A 19,910-nucleotide genomic window follows, 5' to 3' on the forward strand; every position below is an offset into this window, starting at 1 on the left:
CTCTACATGACGCCGGCGGCCGTCACGCCTGGGCATCTCCCGTGCAAATTCCACAGCCCCAGAGCAACCTCCACCCTGACCCGGCGCCCCGCTCTCCCCAACCCCATGCCTTCCCCGACCTCCAGCAGACAGACAGACAGACAGACGTCCTCTTAGTTCCAGGTCTGCGGCCTGTTTGTCTGTTCCCCCACAGCCGGCCGCAGAGGCGCCCACGAAGCCCTGCTCCCGCCCAGAGACACTGTGAGAGCAATCAGTGCTGCTGGAGGAAGGATATTAAAAGAAAAAAAAAAAAAGTTTGGTTCCCCCAGGGCTACGGGGATGGAAGCCTTTGAACAGACCCAAACCTGGCTCCAGTCTGTTCAAACAAGGAAGGCCTTCGGGACGACAGGCTGCGGGGCAGGAGGAGCTACTGGGAGCAGGGCGTCCAGCCACAGGAAGAGGGAGTCTCTCCGCACACGGGGTCTCCTCCAATTAAAACAGAAATATATTCCCGGGCCTATGAAACCCCGATGAGACTTAATACACGGCGGTCTTTCTGGAAAACAGGTCAAACTTCAGATTATATTCACGAACATATTTTTCTTTATAGTTATTCGCGATATTTAAAATACTACATACCCTTGCCTGGCTGGTGTGGGTCAGTGGTTGAGCGTTGACCTATGACCCAGAAAATCAAGGACAGATGCACGGGTTGTGGGCTTGATCCCGAGTGTGGGGCATGCAGAAGACAGCCGATCAACGATTCTCTCTAATCACTGATGTTTCTCTCTCTCTCCCTTCCTCTCTGAAATCAATAAAAATATATAAAAACACACACACAAATCAAAAGCCCATGCATTTAAAATACTATACACCCAGCCAGGAGTTTCGATGCAACAACAGCAACAAAAACCACCCCTCCCCCTGGAAACTGCATCTCCCCTGCATCAAGGGAACAGCCCACAGTCCCATTCTGGGGTGAATCTGCCGAGTCCTCACATCCCACATGGGCGGAGCCACAGAGAATGTCACCTGAGAACCTGGACAGGAGGACGTGGGTCAGTGCCACGGGCAGCACCCCCAGCCCGGGCGTGGCCCTGCACCAGCACCACGCGGACCGTGTTAGAGGTGAATGGTCACGGAAGCCTTTTTTTTTTTTTTTTGATACTTTACACCAAAGTGTAACCACCTTTTATAAATGCTATTCAATTATGAAAGACTTCAGGGATTATGGAAATCAAGACGACTCAACCGGTGACGCCTCTCTTAATAGAATGAGATTAGCTAGCCTTTTTTTTCCCCTTCAAAGAAGAAGAAAGTAGCACAATTTCAACACTCTGGTCATTAAAAGAAGACCCCTCCTCTAGCGTGTAAAATCGGTAGCAACAAGCCAATTTCCATTTGCTTCTCCCAGATAGTCTCTCCCCAAAAGGAGCTACTTCATGGTACAATTTCGCATTTTTAACGGCATGAATTAGGCATTCTTCATAAATAACAGCCATGTTCTATACACAGGAGCTCCTTTTTATTAGGAACACAGTAATGAACAATGAGCAATGTGTTCTATTATTCTTTGTCAAATCACAAAATGCTACATTAGAATAACTGTGCTGGTCAATGTAATATAGTAGATTAAATTCAACTTCTGTGGAAAAACCACTGTAAAACAGCATGATAAGAAGGCTATAAAAAATTTAATTTTACTCCAAACTCCATCACAAAAAAAATGGTGTGAAAAGTAATTTTGCATAATCAGTACACGCCATCTGGAACAATTAACCGATTTCTATAGAACTATGAGGATCAGTCATATCTGCTTATTAAAGATCAGAAATTATACAAGTAATAAATCCTTGAAAAAACTAAGCGTACTCCCGCCTGTCAACGCTATTTTAACTTCAAATACTGAAGAACGCCTGATAAGGCTGAAAAGAAGAGATTAATATATGCAAATTACATCCAGCATTTAAAATCCCCACAACTGTCTCCGGTTTTCTGTCCCTTATTGCTGCCTTTATGTTTTATTCATACACCAACTCACCTGTCACTTCATAAGCTATAATATTATGGGGGTATTATTAAACAGCATAAAGCCGTGCTTTAATTGGAAAGCTTCATTGCATTTTCCAATTATTTGGAGTAAATTAAAAGCAGATGCACATAGTTTAATAAGGAGTCTAATATCAGTTCCGGGAAATCAAAATTCATTGTCATTACTATGCCGTGATAGTTTTGCAAACTGTACTCAATTTCAGAGGTTTTCAAAAGAAAATCTGTCTATGCAATCTGTTAATTGTCATTCGGTTAATAACTGTTTAAATATCCAAACTGCACAGCAGCTTCCTATTAAAAAAATTAAACCACGGGGTTTGTGCAAGCAAACAAAAACGGCGTGCCACTCCGGGCCGGCCGGGCCCAGCCGGGCTCCCCAGACTGGCCTGTTCACCTTAAGACAATGGAGGTGGAGAGACCGCCCCACGCGGCGGCTGCGCGCAGGGAGGACAAAGAACAGCAGTTCTCGACTTCCACGAGCACCAGAGGTTGCAGCTCGATCAGACCGCTCTCGGTGGAAAAGGGCAGAAGCCACGTTATAAATGGTGTTTTCAGAGGTCTGCACTGCTCAGCAAAAAATTAGCTTCTGAAGTTTTAATTGGTCCACCTAAAATAAATCCTTTTAATGAGCAAATGAACTGATTCAGGACGCAAACATGGAAAAATCGAAGGAGGCAAATCTCGTGAGCAATTTGTTTTTAAAAAAATTGACCCCTGAAGGGCCATTTCTTTGCTGGTTCATGACCCGGGAGTGGCCACAGAGCCTGCCAGTGGACTAAACTGCCAGACAAAGGGCTGCATTCTAGGCCTTTGTGGATTTAAAGAACGGAACCTTAACGGCGCCTCTTCAGAAGGGCCCTGCTCCCAGGTGGGGTGGGAGTGTGGCTCTGCAGCTACAAGTTGCACACATACAAACACATGTAGCCGAGGCATTTACAAATGGAGAGTCGTAGGTACACTCCAACTCGTGCACGTAACCTTTTCAGCTTTACACTAAGTGGCAGACTTTTGCAGATCCTGGGTGTGTAAATTATAATAGGACAAGCAGTAATTGACTTTTAAACTCCACCCACTGCGAGGGCTACAATTAATCTGTTTTTAGCATAAGAACTGCGGCTGTGAGGTTCATAACTTGTAGGCTCTGTCCCCAGTCCAATTAAACCGGAGTCCTTCTGAAAGGTAACAGCGCAGTTTACTTAGTCTCCCCTTTCAGAGGGCGTGGTGGCCAACACCCCAATCATCCCAGGGCAAGCTGCACTCTCCCCACACCCCCCCACACCCGGGACTAGAGAGGACACCAAATTCTGGAACACGAGAAAGCATCTGACAACCAGAAACTATGCTCAAAGATGAAGATAAAAACAATTCTGTGCAGTGATCTAAAAAACAGCATCTCTTTTTTTTTCAAAATTACCTGTTTTAATAAGTAGACACACTGTGCCAACTGAACCATTTAATTATCTGCAAAAATGATGAATCAAAACAATAGTTTGCAAAAATAAATGACTAACCTCCGATTAAAATGTCTGTCCTCATTACATCCAAATAAAAGGTACAATATCTTTTTAAAAACCTAGCCAAGAAAGGAGCAGCCCCTCAGCAGGGATAGATAGCCCAGCATCCCCCATAAGACGGGGACGTCGAAGGAAGTGTTTAGTTTACTCTCTTAAACCCCGAGAAAGGACGCCTTGAATGCATGGTGCGTCCTGCAGCTGCCGGGCCAGTCTTGGCGCAGGCCTTTGAGTCCAGGAGACCCCTGGAGCAGGGACTTCATGATGTGACTTTCATGTACCTTTAAGCAAGCCCCGGCTCACAGCTAGGTAAGGATTCTGAGACAAGGAAAGGGTTTTTGTTTTGTTTTGCTAAAGGGTCCTGCGATGGGAGGGACAAGGGGACAGGAAAAAGCCGAGAACCAAAAGGCAAAGGAGAAAGAAGTCAAACCACTCAGCTGGTTGAGCACAGATACCCCCGTTCTTCATCAGAGCTGATCCGACGAGAAGGGGAAATCGGGGCTGACTCACGTGCTGAGAAGTTCTCTTTCAAAGTGTGTTACCCAGCAGCACATTGAGATCTCAAGCAATCACTGATTTCTGAACTCATAAGGAAGGTTTACGTTACGTCACGCTACAGGGTCCCCTGAGCTGGGCGGGGCCCTCCAGGTGGGCTCCCTGCTGGCCCTGCCTTAGTGGACCAGCTAGCGGCCCCTCACCCGACTGCATCTTTAGATGAGGTGGGAGGGGTCAAGCTGCAGAGTGAGTAAGACCGAGCCTCCTGGACTAACAGGAAGCACTTCACTAGAATACCAGTATTCATGACGGTCATACCAGTGACCAGCTCTGGGGTGCCCCTCAGTCCTAGGTACTTCACGCCCATTATCTCTAACCCTCAAAATTAGGAAAGACAAAATGGACTGAAATGTTACGTAAACTATCCAAAGTCGTGCGGCAGGAAAAGGCAGATACAGAAGGCTGGATCTCAAAGATCAACGGAACCACCAACATCCCTGAGCCCCTGGGGGCCAGGCCCACACTGGTGAACGAGGCTCCACCGTCCCCCCCGCCCAGAAGGGACCCTGAACTCCAGCAGAGAACTGGGCACCGGACAGGATGTCATAACCAGAGACAAACCGACTTTCGTAGAATCGGAAAGCCCATCAGAGGGCCAGCGTTTCACACGACGCAGAAACAGCCAAGAGGCTCGTGGCCAGAGAGGCTGCCCATGTTGGGCCTAACAGGGTGCAGCCACCCTTGGCAGAAGGATGGTGACACCGTGTAACTCACGAGACAAAGGAGCCCCTGCAGGGGCAGCCTGGCGTTTCGTTGGCACGGGCGCGTTTAAGGAAAACACGCGGCAACGGGACACGCGGGTAAAGATGGGTGCGTTTACCGCCTCCAGGTGGCAAGCGATTAAGTGCTTCTCAGTGTGTCACCAGGAGCGATGCTGGGGCCCGCCAGGCAGGCTTTCCTCACTCGTTCAGAATTATGGATGTCGCCTTGCCAGGGGATCGCGAGATCACGGTGCCATAAAACAAGTCGGGCGTGAGGAACCGCTCTCACCACGGACCTCACCTGGGATGAGCGCTGCGCATCGCTCACTGTCGCAGAGACAGCCCAAGACAGAGCTGAGCACGAGGAGCCGCGCTCTCTGGGGCGGTGACAGACACATTCCGTCCAAACGCGAGGCTGGGGCACGGGAGATTTTTTTTAAAAAACATAAATGGAACACCTTCCTGTTTATGTTTTTAAAAAAACCTATCACTGGTCATTCATAAAAAGAGGGGGAAAGCACTGGGTATTCAGGACACAAACACACACGTGTGACAGGGATGGGTTCAGGCATGTTACCCGCAGGAAGGATGGCTTCGTTGTTCTAAAACAGATCAGAGCTTACTCTGTCCTGATATTGGCAGTGAAACCCATTCGTTCTGGCACAAAATGGGGCTGGAGCTGGTGGGACGCACAGGGCCTGACATGGCTCAGCAGCCCGGGCTTGGTTTCAGCCTGGCCTGGCATAGGAGGCCCGACCTAGAAAATGAAGCTTCACTTCACGGAAGGGGAGGCACTGAGGTGGCTGTCATTCAAACAAGAGCCTTGCCGTGGCCAGGGTCCAGGAGGGCCCGGGGGGGAGGGGGGACACACATGGAGTTCAGTCCTAATAAAGGAAAATGTGGGCATAGGACTAAGAGAAGGCCATGGCCGGGGACAGCCAGGTGCTAGAGCTCCCCAGACAAAGGTCCAACAGCAAGAACAGTGACAGCCCCACCTACTGAGGGGAGGAGGCTCCTGAGGGTCCGGGACGATTCCCTTTCGGGGTCGGGAGATCTGGGAAGGGGTGGGAGGGAGGCGCTGTGGGATAGGCACAGCCACAGTCCCCGTCTACAGCACTTGCTACGACCAGGCACAATCCTAACCCTCACCGTAAACCACTGTCACCCATTTCCTAGATAAGGAGACGAAGGCACAGAAAGGTTAAGCCCCTTGCCTAAGATCACTCAGCATTCAGTGCGGGGCTCTGGGCTCACCCTGTGTTCTGCCCAGCAACAGCTAGCGGGAGCCACAGCCGCTACTCAAGACGTCCTACAGACGAGGGATTGTCTTCAGTCAAGCATCAAGGGCCTCACTCTGATGAGGTCCCAGAGATGATGGGCCAGGAATCACTTGGGATTTAAATAACGCTGAGACCTCATACACCAACTTCATCCCCGCGTAATTCACTCCAGGTGCGTGTGCCGCTTCCAGCTTCAGTTTGACAGGCAGCGTCCTCAGCTCAGGGAGCCGGAGCTTAGGCTGGAGTCAGAGGCTGGGTTCGAATCTCAGCCCTCCCACTTACTAGCAGTGTAACTTTGGGCAAATCACAATCTCTCAAAACCTCCGTTTTTTTCCCACCTGTAAAATATGTATAACGATAAAATATATTTATTAGAGATGTTTATTTTACAAGGCTGGAGCACGGGAGTGCAGCAACACTGGCAGCTGCGCTGTGTCTATAAAACACAGACGATAAGAGCGATAGCACAAAGCCGTAAGGTTTTCTTGGTAAGGAGTTATTGGGATTAAATGGTAAAATGCATGGAAACTGCTTACTATCCAGTCTTTACATGGGAAGTGCTAAAGGAAGGTTAGGTATTATTAAAATAAATTAACACAATCCATTTTAATAAAGGCAAAAACAACTTCAGCTCCCTAAATGTATTTAAATTAAAGAAGTCGCCTTAATCATATCATTTTTCTTGAAGTTGATAGTCTATTATTTTGAGAGACAGAGAAAGAAAGAAAGGCTAATTTGATAGAAGCTGCCCAGGAGGAGAGTGTGGTAAACGAGACCTTATTCCGCCCAGAGCAAACCCCGGGAGAAGTGCTGAGAGCAGAGGAGCGCGGGGACGAAGCGTGCCCCTTTGTTTTCAGCGTTTCCGGGCGAGGCCCTCAGGAAGGATCCTGGACTGCCCACAGTCACACACAGCGCCTGCCAGGAGGGAATCAGGGTGGGGAAATGGGGCCATAGCTCTGGTTGTAAAACTAGACAAAGAAGATAAGCCCATGGGGAGAACGGTGTCCGGAAGTTGGGTTTTCTCAGGTGTCCGTGTTCTTTGCCATCAGGCAGTGTTTGGATGGAATGCCCGTGAGGTCTGGAGGCAACAACGCACTTTTGCTGGTAACAACTCAGAACCCAATCGGCAAACCACAGGGCGCCTTCCCACGTATCCTCGGCCCTGGAAGGTGGTGTCACCGCTGCTGCCTCAGATGCTAGCCAGTGCCTGATACAGAGGAGCTTCCCATAAATATTAGCTGAGCTGTGCTTAACCACTGACGCTGTTACTGCAGTTACTGATGTGAGCGGGCGGGCGTTTAGCGACAAGAGGGCTTGGTGCTGGGCCTGCCGAGAACCTGGCTTCTCCGGCTCCCGCCACGGTTCCACCCGACACCCCCGCCTCGCTCTCGGATTTAAGAGGGGGATGTGGCCCATTAAACCAATGTCGCCTACACTCTGACATGCTTAAACACCAGAGGGAGAAGGGAAGCACAGCGGGAGGGTGCCCACCCTCTTAAGAGCACTGAAGTGTCTGTCACCTAATAACGTTTTTATTTTTCATGATGACGAAACTGGAAAAAGGCTTAACTTTTCCTACCCACGCAGCACAGGAAGAGCAGACGTGCAGCCTGGAGCGGAAAGCAGCCCCCAAGCACTCTCCTCCAAAAAAGCAAAGAAAGATTTTATGGGCGCGGCGGCTCACTCTGCCAGGCACCCTCTCCTTCCAGCCCCCGAGCCATCGTCCTGCCCCTTCCTGAGAAAGGGCTCCTGGGCGCTTGCCACGGAAAACAGCCCACTCCTAAGGGACCCTGCGTGACGGAACGTCTCGGTTTCCACGGGGTGCCGAGCGGGGCCGTGCCAGAGAGCCTGCTGCGAGTTTCTCTGGTGGAAGAGAGAAATTTCCCCGAGCACCCAGCGCACTCTGCTTCCTGGATGGAATCGTACATATAAAGCCGCGTAAGGAGCCCAGTGCGAGGAAGAGGAAGGCCGGGCTGGGCATGAGCCGGTGGGTCCCGAGCGATGATTCTCAGCAAATCTTTGGGCTCCTGCTCTGATCGCAGCCCTGCAGGGGAGGCGGCGGGGGGGGGGGGGGGGGGGGGGGGGGACACGGGTGAGGGAAGCGACATTCCTGCACTGCTTCCCAGCTACAACGTGTTCCTACGTCTGGGATCCTCGCAGCTGCCCTGGGAGAGCGTGGGCGATACTGAACTCTTCTCCGGGCATGAAGGTGACATCACGCAGGGCCCTGTTCTCCGGGCATGAAGGTGACATCACGCAGGGCCCTGTTCTCCGGGCATGACGGTCACATCACGCAGGGCCCTGGCACAGTCCTACCAGTGCCGTTCGCCTGCGCTGTGCAGGGTGGCCGCTGCAGCAGCTCTGTGACGGCCTCATGTGCTTCGGACCCCTTATGCCCGTCAGTCACGTGCTGCGTCGTCGTCTTCCACAGGCGCCCTGCTGCCCTCAGGAGGGAACGCGGGCCTGGCCACACGGCGGCTCTGTCCGCTGACGACCAGAGGGGTCGACAGCCTTGGCCGTCGCCTTGCCTCTGTCTAACCACCCCCCTGGATTCTGAAGGATCGAAGGAGCCTCCAGGCTCTCTAGGCCAGCCTGGCCTCCTCCGGTGCTCACAGCTGACGTCTCCGCCACACAGAGCAGGCGGAGGCCAGCACCCGCAGCGGGAGGGGACGCAGAGGAGCTGTGGGCAGCGGCAGTGTGGGGACAGGCCTTCCGAGAGGGGTCAACAGAGAAGAGGCGGCGGGGCCGCCTGAGCCAGCGAGTGCAGGGCAAATGCACAGACACAAAGGTGAGACACGGACAGCCCGGCTGGTGGGCGCAGCGGAGGAGACGACAGGTGGAGACGGGCTGAGTGGACGCAGCAGGCCGTGGGCTGGGACAGGGCATGGAGGTCTGATCTGAGGAGCTTTGCTTTGGGAGATGAGTCTGCCACCTGGACTGAGGATAGAAAAGCCGGGCCTAGGAAGACAGCCAGGTGGGTGGCACCAATACCTGGTACCTGCAGGCCCGAGCCCAGCCAGCCCCGTGGGCCCAGCCCTGTACGTGGAACAGAACGCAGGAGGGCGAACAGAGGGTCCCCCAGGACAGCAGACGCGCTGGAGGACTTGGACGTGGCTGTAGACTCGTCCTTAGCAATGCCAACCAGAGCCCGGCGCAGGGTCCCGGGGTCTCTCTCCGTGAAATCCTAAGGAGGGACTCGCAGAGTGGACACCTCCCGGAGGCGAGCCCCCCAGCGCCCTGCGGGTGCCGCGCACGCTGTTCATTAGCGTCGGCGACACAGCCACGCGGCGGACATATGAAAGCACATCCAATTAGCCAGGCCTACGTGAATATTTGCACTCTTAAATCTTTTGCATTTCGAAAGGGTTAAAGCTTATTATTAGCATATAATTTACAGTCCTTTCTCCCAGGAAAGGAATAATGCACAGTAAATGCCACATTCATTTTAATAATACATGTTACAGTCTGTGCCCAACATCTGCACAAAGGTAAAGGAGACAGATTTTTTTGACATGTCCCACTCTGCCATCTAAACACAGGCTTTTTGTTTCTTAAGTGACGGAAGGTTTAATCAAGAAAGCAGGCAATTCATCAATCGAAACAAGGCAGCGTGCGTGCGCCTGACAGCACACACATGGCTGTGTACAGAGCGAACCTGGCCACCTGTCAGGCGCACCTTTTACATCAGGATGTACAAATACACCGTGCGATCAATTCCCCATTCGCTCCGATCCATTTCTTCTTTTTCTTATTATATTTTTCTTTGTGCTCGATTTTGTTGTCAGTCAGGGCAAGAATAGATGGATAGACAAGGGACGCAGTGGCTGCTAGAGGTGATGATAAAAATTTATACGCTTTTAAAATGACTTATTCCCTCCTTGACTTGAGCACCGTTATTATAAATATGTTTTGCACTTCATTCAGGAATTTTCCTCTTAGCCTATTATCTGTGGCTGCGTCAAACGGTGTCCCTCTCTTGGGTCCTTGCCATCCTCCCCCACACTCCCCGCCGCCTCCCCCACCAGCCTTGGGTGATTCCGAAAATCCTCAGCGAAGGATGCAGGGAAGAGGGGTCCGAGACACGAGGCCACGGGAGCCCCGGGGATGGGTCCTTTACAGACACGGCCGGCCGGAGGGAGACTGCGAACGCACAGGGTGCCGGATGGCTCGGGCTTCCACCCGAGGGCTCTCCCTCACGGGTGGCTGTCGACCTCACAGGCGCTCACCCCACGCACGAGCTGACCCCCGGTCCACGGGGAGGGGAGAGCCACAGGCACGCGCACACCGAGCACGGGCGCGAGCTCTGCAGCGTGACACGTGCACGTCACACACGGAGCGGGTGGGTGAGAACACCTTCCCCGGAAAGGAACAGCATTCCTCAGGCACTCGACTGCTTCCGTCTGCCGGCCTTCGCTTTCCACCCGGCAACGTTTTATGAACGTGAAACTCTTAAGCTTATTTTCGATTTTCCAGGTGAGATTTTTTCCCCTAATTAAAAGGTAGAAATAATGTAATCGCTACACGTGAAAGGAAAGATGCTTACAGCTGTCCGGCATGCTGCGGGTGCGTTTTTCAAGGATCATATCTTAAAATATACAGATTCTTCTCATAATAAAATGAAGAGCTGGTGGCAGAAATTTTATCCCATTGGACGAAATATATAAATCATGAATTTCATAATACTGATAATTAAATGTCCATCTTCCAATTTAAATGAGGACTAGATTAAAACTGCATGGAGAAGGCTGATACTCAGAAATCATTAATTATTTTTAATTGCTTTGCGCTTTCCTGGTCTGATGTCGGTTACATGGCTCATACACGGTTCTGTTTCAGATAAAATCCTCCTCCACTCTGCACGCGAGTCACGGGCCAAACGGATGGGCTGATGGACGCAGACTTGCCCGTGCTCGCACGCTTCCTGGCGTCAGCATCTTGAATGGGGACTGGTTTTTAAGAGGGAACAGCTGTAGAAGGCAATAAGCTGGCTTTTCCAGCAATCAAAAAGAAAACCGAAAAAAAAAAATGTACACACACACTCACACACACACACACACACACACACACTCACACACACACACACACTCACACACACACACACACACACACTCACACACACACACTCTCTCTCTCTCTCTCTCTCTCTCTCACACTCACACACACACACACACACACACACACACACACACACACTCACACACAAGAAAGCCCACCAGGTCGGTTCCAGGTTATGGCTGTTGTCTGGGGCCACTGTGCCCTCTCACTCTCCAACGTGACGACGTGGTTAATAAAGCATGTGGTCAGCATAACGCTGATGGGTAAGTGAACATGTCAGCATGGGATCTGCCCCCGGACTAAAAGGGAAGGACATGGAGACCCACAGCTCCCGCTGAGGCTATGAGGCCTCAGGGACTTTGCATGGTGGCTCCTCCTGAATCCGCGGGGTATGTGAGCTTTTCAGTGTGATTACCGGCCTGTCTTAATATGCATTTGCTTAATTTTACTATTTTAAGCTACCATGTCAATTTTTCAAAAGGGAGAAAAATAGGTTTTCTTTTGCAAAAATTCTTCACTTGGGAATAGAAATCAGTTTATAGCCACCACCCCCCAGTCACCGGCTCAGGAGGTGAAACCTGTCATAGATGGACAGACCGGCACAGGGGTGTCCCTCAGGCTGGACAGGAGCGCCTCCTCCCTGAGGGCCCCCGAGGTCTCGAGTCCCCAAGGTATGTGATGCTCAGCACAAGGAAACATCTTACTAAACTCTCAAACATTTCTGGGTTCACCTGAGCGGATCCCCCTACATGATCATTCAGGTGGATCATTTTTTAAAAATATTATATATTTTTATTGATTTCAGAGAGGAATGATGAAGGAGAGATAGAAACATCAATGATGAGAGAGGATCATTGATTGGCTGCCTCCTGCATGCCCCCCACTGGGGATCAAGCCAGAAACCTGGGCATGTGCCCTGACTGGGAACTGAACCACAACATTCTGGTTCATAGGTCAATGTTCAACCACTGAGCCACACCGGCCAGGCTCAGGTGGACCTTTTAAACTCACTGAAAAACAGTTGTTTTGCTATTCATTGCCCCTTAGGGGCCTCCTGAGGGGGAAGGGTTCAGTAAAAGGACAGCCAGCTTGTTTCTTGCTCTCCGTACGGAAGCTGCCCTGGCCCAGCACCGAATCCAGACTCCCCTTCACCCGCAGCTGCACCCTACGTTCCTGGCCCAGGTTTCGTTCACTCTTATTTTTTCACTCCCATTTTTATTTTGTTACATGTATTTGGAGCTACCTTAAATCTTTCTGGAACAAATGAAATAGATATGAATAAATGTTCAGACATCTAAGCATCTAAAAAAATTCCAAGAAAGAATAGGTAGAATGCTATCGTTTGGGACTAAAATAGAAGACGTTTCAGGAGAGATAAGATATTCTTAAAAAGAAAACTAACAGCCACGAAGAGTCCACCCCACACCCCTTTGGGGGCTTGATTTTCTAAAAGCAGCAGCGCCCATGGATGGATAACATTTCTGCACACTGACATTCCAGGAGAAGTTCCCAGAAGAGGCAGCGTGAGGACTGATGGCATCTTCACGCCATTCTGATCAGGGCACACGGTGGCCGAGCGGGGCCGAGCTTCTCAGGATTTCAGCAGGAGCCGAAGCTCCTCACCACCTCTGAGCGCGAGAGAAACCCTCCGGCTGGACCACGCAGAACAGCTGACACGTTTGGGCAGACAACGCACAGGACCCCAAAGGCTGACGGGTATGCACACAGAGCGGCAGAGCCCTGCCGAACACAGAGGACCTCGCAGACACGGAATAAGCTCACGGGAGGTGGTGGCCCGAGCCTGCAGGTGCTTGAGGGGCAATTCAGGATGATCATCTGCCCCAGAGGTCACAGAGGGCATTCCCGGGCAAGGTAGACACTGGCTAAGGCCTCCCCCCTTCCTCCCCCCCTCCCTCCTTCCCCTAAACATTTCAGGAGCACCTCTGGTGCTGGGACAGCGCTCCTCTGAGCAGCGTCTTCCTTTTGCAGGTGGCATGGATAGATGGCTTAGTGCGATTCAGGCATGCCCTTGGGAAAACATCTCAAAGTAAATATTACTTCAATAACCATACATACAAATTAGATGTGGGCTGCTTTTGCAAATTCTACTTACACTGTTTGGAAATGTACTTATCTTAGGAAGGACTGCAAACTAATCAAGCATTCTCAGGCACGAACCAGCCCACCAGGATTCTGCACCAAAGGCTCAGGCCCCGGAGCCGGCCGGGAGCATGTGCAGAGCTCCAGCTACCCTGGCATCAGGCAACGGGCAAGGGCTAAGGCCTAGGGCACGCTCTGCCTTGACTGTTTTCGGAATAAACCACTGAAACCTTAACTTCACGGTACCAAACTGAGACGTGCCACTCGGTGCCAAATCCTGCTCGTATGGGGGAGGGTGGTCTCTGCCCCTTCCAGCCAGAACGCCGCAGGCAGGCTGCCGGGGTCGGCGGGCAGGCTTCCCAGCTGCACCAGGGCTGCCCGGTGCTGAGCTTGCAGGCTTCTGGAGCCAGCGGGTCCTGCGGGGTATTTCTGGCAGCATCACAACAAAGCATTCCTGGACCCTGGCAGAGCGATTTGGTGCCTGCAGCCGCCGAGGCCCGAGCTGCCTGCTGCTCTGGGCTGCAGCCTCAACTACCTCTGCTTGGAAGATAAAACCCAACTGCCTGCCATTGACATAAATGTAACAGGAAGTTGCTGAATGGCTTCCCCTGTGTCTTGAGGCTGTTACCTCGGTGTTGCTAAGCCAACAGCTGAAATGAACCCAGACAACACCTCATCAAAGCCGCGGCGATGAAGCGGCGGTCCGAGGCACACAGGCGCTCCTGCCAGACCGGGGAGAATTCGCTCTGTGGGCCCTTTTCCGCAGGAACGCCAACAGCTGGGAAAGCCATCAGAGAACCCGGGCGAGGGGGGCAGCGGACACGCTGCTGGAAGATCTGCGGGCTGGAGGGAGCAGTCCTCGGCTCTGGCTGAGCCTCCGCATGTGCCTCCCGAGCGAGCTCCGCTGGATTCCAGAGCTGCTCTGCCACGAGGCCCCTGGGGACACGGTTCGCTCTTCTACAAAACAGGTCATCTTTCCACACTGGTTGTGCTCCTTGTCGACTCTGCGCAGCTCTCCCTGGAGATGCTGTTCTCAGACACGTCCCCCACCCTCTGGGCGCCTGGCTCCGGGCGTGCAGCCAGGCCGTGGGCTCGGGGACACCCCTGTCCTCGCCTCTCCCAGCAGGTGTGCCACCCAGAAATGGAACAACTGGCTTTTGCTTTTACTTCCAAACCTATTAGGGAGTGATCATAACAAGAAAAACGAATACTGACACGAATTACACCATTGTTCTATTGCGTCTATTTAGTAATCCAAGTTGAATTTTTAGAGAAAAGATTACCTTTTAAATAACCGATTCATTATGGTACATGAGTGAATGCCATGTTCCCGTGTTCAAAATGCCACTCACCATTAAGGGCGTGCGCTGGGAAGTGGCACTGATTTGCCACTTCCCCCTCAGACAGACACCCTGACGGGAGGCCCAGTATAATCGAGGGGAGCTGGTGGGTTTCCGAGGCTCTTAGCAAGTCACCCGCCCGCCAGGCACCTAATGAATCTCAATTCTGTAATAAGGCTGTGAGTTGCCCTCCCTGGTGAAGGGGAAAGGAAAGCCAGGACTGATGAAGTTCCTGCCAAGGTAACACTATCAATTTCAAGGCCGAGTTCAGAAATCACAGACTCATATGTGGGGGTGAGGGGGAGGCCGCCCGTATACCCTGTGGCCACAGACCTGGCTGTGAGAGATGAGAGGCGGACAGCGCTGGATGCGGGCGGGAGGGACCAGGCCCCAGCTCTGCGCGCCCCCCCTCCTCTCCGCGCCCCACCCCCCACCCCCCAGGGCCCCATGGGAAACCTGCCCTGGACCTGGCAGGTGAACAATGTGGTGACTATTCTCTGGAAACCTCCCTTCAAGCTTGTGAAACACACACATTGTTTTTCATCATTAGTTTCAAAACATGCTGCGTATCCGGCCCTCCTCTGAGTGCTGCGGTGACAGAAGGAAAGGGAGGCCTGGTCGCTGCTGGGAACAGGCCCCTTGCAGGGGAGAGGAGGCAAGACGGACGCCCCCAGGAGCCTGGAAACACGGAGGGAGGAGGCGCGGGACAGCCGGCAGCTGCCGTTAGCGGGGCCCCACGTACCTGAGATGGCGTACAGGTTGGAGTGCTGGTACTCATAGTCAGCCCGGGTGCTGTTCCTGCCCCGGAAGGTGGCAGGCAGCGTTAGGGAGATGTGCCTGGGAAGAGACAGAGAAACGGGAGGTTAAGGGTGCAGGAAGCGTTCCCGAGGCGCAGAACGCACCGTCGCCATCGGCAGCCCCCAGCAGCACGGCGCAGAGTAGGCGCTCCTGGCGAGCAGGCCTCCTCCACCAGCCCGAGTTCCCAAGGAATTCAGAAGTTTCCAGGCGTCAGCAGCCACCTTTCCAGCAGGAAGGGCATCCGAGAGAAAGAAAGGGTTTCCCAGCCACGGCACGCCCAGGGTGCTTCAAGGAGGTGGGCGGCTCAGTCCAGGTCTCTGCCCACCAGGTAAAATACACCCCCGGGCCCAGAACCCTCCGGCTTTGGACATGAGCCTCGGCTGTTCTGTGTCCTGGTCCCATGTTCCATCCCTCGGCTTCCACACCGGCCCTGCAGGGCAGCTAGGACAGCAGCTCAGGAAGCGCTCTGTGAATAAGGTGTTGGGCATGGTTACCAGGTGAATCCAGGAAGCTAAGGACCACGGAGGATGGGAATGGCCTGCTCCTCTGAATTGCTTGTCTGTGTGTCCCCTCCGGTGGGAGCACACAGTAGGTGCTCAGGAAAGCACCCTCGATTGAACAGCAAGTCTTTTGTGGCATAGGTGTTGGCCATTAAAGCTACGAGTATCCAAGGAAACTCATACAACTTAACAAAAGGAAGATCAACAACCCAATCAAAAAATGGGCAATGGACCTAAATAGATACTTTTTCAAAAGAAGACAGAAGGAAGGCCAAGAGGCATATGAAAACATGCTCCAAGTCACTAATCATCCAAGAGATGCAAATCAAAATGACAATGCAGTACCATCTCACACTGGTCAGAATGGCTATCATAAATCAACAAACGACAAGTGTTAGCGAGGATGCAGAGAAAAAGGAACCCTCGTGCACTGCTGGTGGGAATGCAGACTGGTGCAGCCTCTGTGGAGAACGGTATGGAGTTTCCCCAAAAAACTAAAAATGGAACTCCCATTTGACCCAGTGACCCCACTTCTAGGAATATATCCCAAGAAACTAGAAACACCAATCAGAAAGGATATATGCACCCCTATGTTCATAGCAGCACAATTCACCATAGCTAAGATTTGGAAACAGCCTAAGTGCCCATCAGCAGATGAGTGGATTAAAAAACTGTGGTACATCTACACAATGGAATACTACTCTACGGTAAAAAAGGAGTTCTTACCATTTGCAAGAGCATGGATGGAACTGGAGAGCATTATGCTAAGTGAAATAAGCCAGTCAGAGAAAGGTAAATATTACATGAATCGCACTCATTTATGGAATATAATGAACAACAGAAACTGATGAACAAAAACAGATCCAAAGACAGAGAAACATCGATCAGACCACCAAACCTTAGAGGGAAGGTAGGGGAGGGTGAGGTAAGGGGGAGAGATCAACCAAAGGACTTGTATGCATGCATATAAGCCTAACCAATGGACACAGACAACAAGGGGGGTGAGGGCATGAGTGGGGAGATGGGGGGTAATGGGGGAATAAGGACGCATATGTAACACCTTAATCAATAAAGAAATAAAAATCAAAAATTTTTTAAAAAGCTACGAGTATCCAATCAAAGCAAATAACCCATTTGGTGTGGTTGCCAGCTGCCCTTAGCAAATGCAGAAAAGCAGGAGGAAAATGACAGGAGAAACATTTAAAACCCCCTAGGTCTGAGGGGACAGCAAACTCCCTCTTCTTGGTATGACCCTCTTCTTGGTATGACCCTCTTCTTGGTATGACCCTCTTCTTGGTATGATGGAGGTTGGAGGGGGTTGGTTTGAAATAGCTCAGTACCCGAGCTTCGGCCACACTCAGTCCTTTCCAAAAGGCAGGAAGCATCTACTACGTAAGAAAGCTTTACGTTTCACACGCTGCCTTTTTCACATAACACGTGGGGGATGTCCTAGATCAGTGGTCGGCAAACTCATTAGTCAACAGAGCCAAATATCAACAGTACAACGATTGAAATTTCTTTTGAGAGCCAAATTTTTTAAACTTAAACTTCTTCTAAAGCCACTTCTTCAAAATAGACTCGCCCAGGCCGTGGTATTTTGTGGAAGAGCCACACTCAAGGGGCCAAAGAGCCGCATGTGGCTCGCGAGCCGCAGTTTGCCGACCACGGTCCTAGAACGACTGGTACACAAGGACTCCTGGGAGGTAGGGTTCTCTGGGGAGGCCTGTTCCCACGGACCAGGAGTGAGCAGGAGCCTCCCAGGAAGACCTGGGCGCCGAGGCTGTAAAGCTCGCATGTCAAACTCAAAGGCTAACACGGGCCAAATGAATGAGGCACACGGCCCGCGGGCCGTGAGTTTGACATGCTTGCTGTGTTTGCCGGTTGTGGAGTGAGCACTAAGGCAGTGCCGCCGACCAGCCCAGCTGACCCAACAGAGGGGCTTCCCTGAGCACCCAGGGTGCGCTCGGGGCTGCAGGGGGGGGGGGGCAGCAGCGTAACCACCGGACGTGTGGCCACGGGGCGCTCCGCGGTGGGTAGTGAACGTGCGTGATGCTACCTGAGGGTGCAGGTGGCCCTGAGGAGCCCTCAGGCCGCAGGGGACAGAGGTGCAGGAACAAACACCTTCAAATGACACGCTCGGAGGAGAACACCAACTGGGTGCTGAGTGAGCCCGAGAGGAAGGAACGACCCACTCGGATAAAGGGCCAGAGCTTCTTGTGACACCTTCTCAGGCCAGGGCCAGAGAGGAAAGAGGAGTGGGTTCTCTGCCCGAAGACGAAGGTTCCCAACTCTGTTCTGCCCATCACGGCACGGACAAGGCATTTGAGTCACCCGGGAACTTGCTAACGATACAGATTCACAGCCCAGACCCTGAGAGCCGGTTCAGGGGGCCTGGGGTGCAGGCCACAGGCATCTCTGCTTAACGAGCTCCGCAGTGACTAAGCCTGGCCGGGTTTGGGAAGCCGGAGGTGAGGAGCAGCTGCAGAGGGTTTAAGCAGTTGATCAATGCCTCTGACCACAGCACTTAGTCAATGGAGCTGAGCAAACACGAGGATGAATTATTGACTGCGGTTGTGGTTGAGCAGAGCTAAAATGATGACAGGTGACCCTGCAGAGAGGGCCCGCCACACGCCGGGCCCTGGGGTGTGCGGGTCTCCCAAGTTCTCTCAGGCTCCTCACACCGCCCTCCGAGGCAGACACGGGGCCAGCTCTGCGACGTGCGGGGCTCGGGGCAAGATGGAAATTGGGGCTCTGGTTCAAACATCATTAAGAATTTCAACATGGTGACAGCAGGGCATGAAGCAAGCGTGGGGCCCTTCTGAGCACGGGCGCCGTGGGACGGCCCCGGCTGCACACCGTGAGGCTGGCCGGGCGGGTGCCGTTGCTGCACCCACTGCACCAATGAGGGGAGTGCCAGGGAAGAGATGCGCTTCAGGGCTGCCACGCCCGGAGGTTTCTGAGCCTTGAAAGCCCCCAAAAGACACACCTGATCTAACTAAGGACAGAACGAACACCTGTGCAGAGCGGCAGCTACCGGGGCTGGGGGCTCTCAGGGCCCTGCTGGAGTTCTGATGGTATCCAGAAGGATTTTTAAGCAGAGATGTGACAAGATCCAATTTGCAATTTTAAAAGATTGCCTGCCTGTGGGAAAGTGAGGCAGAAACCTGCGATGCCCTGAGTGGTGGAAATGGAGCAGCAAATTACGATGGAGATTACCATGCAACTGCAAGCAATTATTCAGCACCTACAGTTTACAGACCCTCAACAGTTCCTGCCAAAATGGCCTGCTGCCATCCTCTGCGCAAAAAGTTTTGGGATCATTCTATGGCACAGGGGACTTGCTCCTTCGCTGCCCTGGACCCAACGTGGTCTGACCTTCACTGCCTCTCCCGGCCCCCACCCCCGGCCTGGTTCTCTTTCTTCCTTGCAGATGGTCCTTTCTGGCTCCTCCTCTGACCTTTCCAAGGCTGCTGTTTCCAAGGGCTCTGGTTTAGCTCCCTTCTCACTCCACACACCTGCCCTGGGCTACCAAACCCGCACCCACACCCGGTTTTAGCCGTTTTCACACACCTGCCCAGCTCGCCAGCCTGTGTCACCCTCTGACAGGAAGAAGGGAGGTCTTATGAATCTGTGACGATGCCATGTTTTTGTTTTTTTCATGCCTTAGCCTGATTCTTTATTCACGCTGATCCCTTTTCCTAGAATCTCCATTCCTTATGTACTCTCCAAACTCCTATTCATCCTTCAAGACCCCATCTAAGCACCCACTCTTTGGTAGGGCCGTCCCTGGGCTTATTCCAGGCTGGACTGGATGCCTGAATGACCTCTCTCACTCCAGATACCCCAATATACTTTAACCATTTGATATAAGCCTATCTCCCTAATATGACTGTGACCTCCTCAAGGGCAGGGCCAAATCTCATCACTTTTGTACCCCATTTTCTAGGGCAATTTCTGCCCTAGATTACTGAATATTTTTCAACCAAATCCAGTGTTGAACCTACTCCATGAAAATCCTTGGGCCCTTCTTGGACATGAA

General features: G+C 52.2%; 1 protein-coding gene across 4 annotated transcripts in view; it reads right to left on the reverse strand.

The window, feature by feature from the left end:
• The window catches only part of MVB12B (multivesicular body subunit 12B), a 140,117-nt gene that overhangs the window by 46,114 nt on the left and 74,093 nt on the right, over nucleotides 1-19,910 (reverse strand). For 3 of the 4 annotated variants that reach the window (XM_079790248.1, XM_079790251.1, XM_079790250.1), the window contains 2 exons: nucleotides 15,316-15,410; nucleotides 13,088-14,408 (listed from right to left, as the gene is read on the reverse strand). In XM_079790248.1, coding sequence (XP_079646374.1) covers nucleotides 14,203-14,408; nucleotides 15,316-15,410 — 301 coding nt within the window. In that variant the 3' untranslated portion in view covers nucleotides 13,088-14,202. Of the gene's footprint in view, nucleotides 1-13,087; nucleotides 14,409-15,315; nucleotides 15,411-19,910 lie in introns of those variants that run through there. The other variant, XM_079790249.1, reaches the window with a different exon arrangement.

This window comes from Cnephaeus nilssonii (genome assembly GCF_951640355.1).
Source record: "Cnephaeus nilssonii genome assembly, chromosome: 14".
Taxonomy (NCBI): Eukaryota; Metazoa; Chordata; class Mammalia; order Chiroptera; family Vespertilionidae; genus Cnephaeus; species Cnephaeus nilssonii.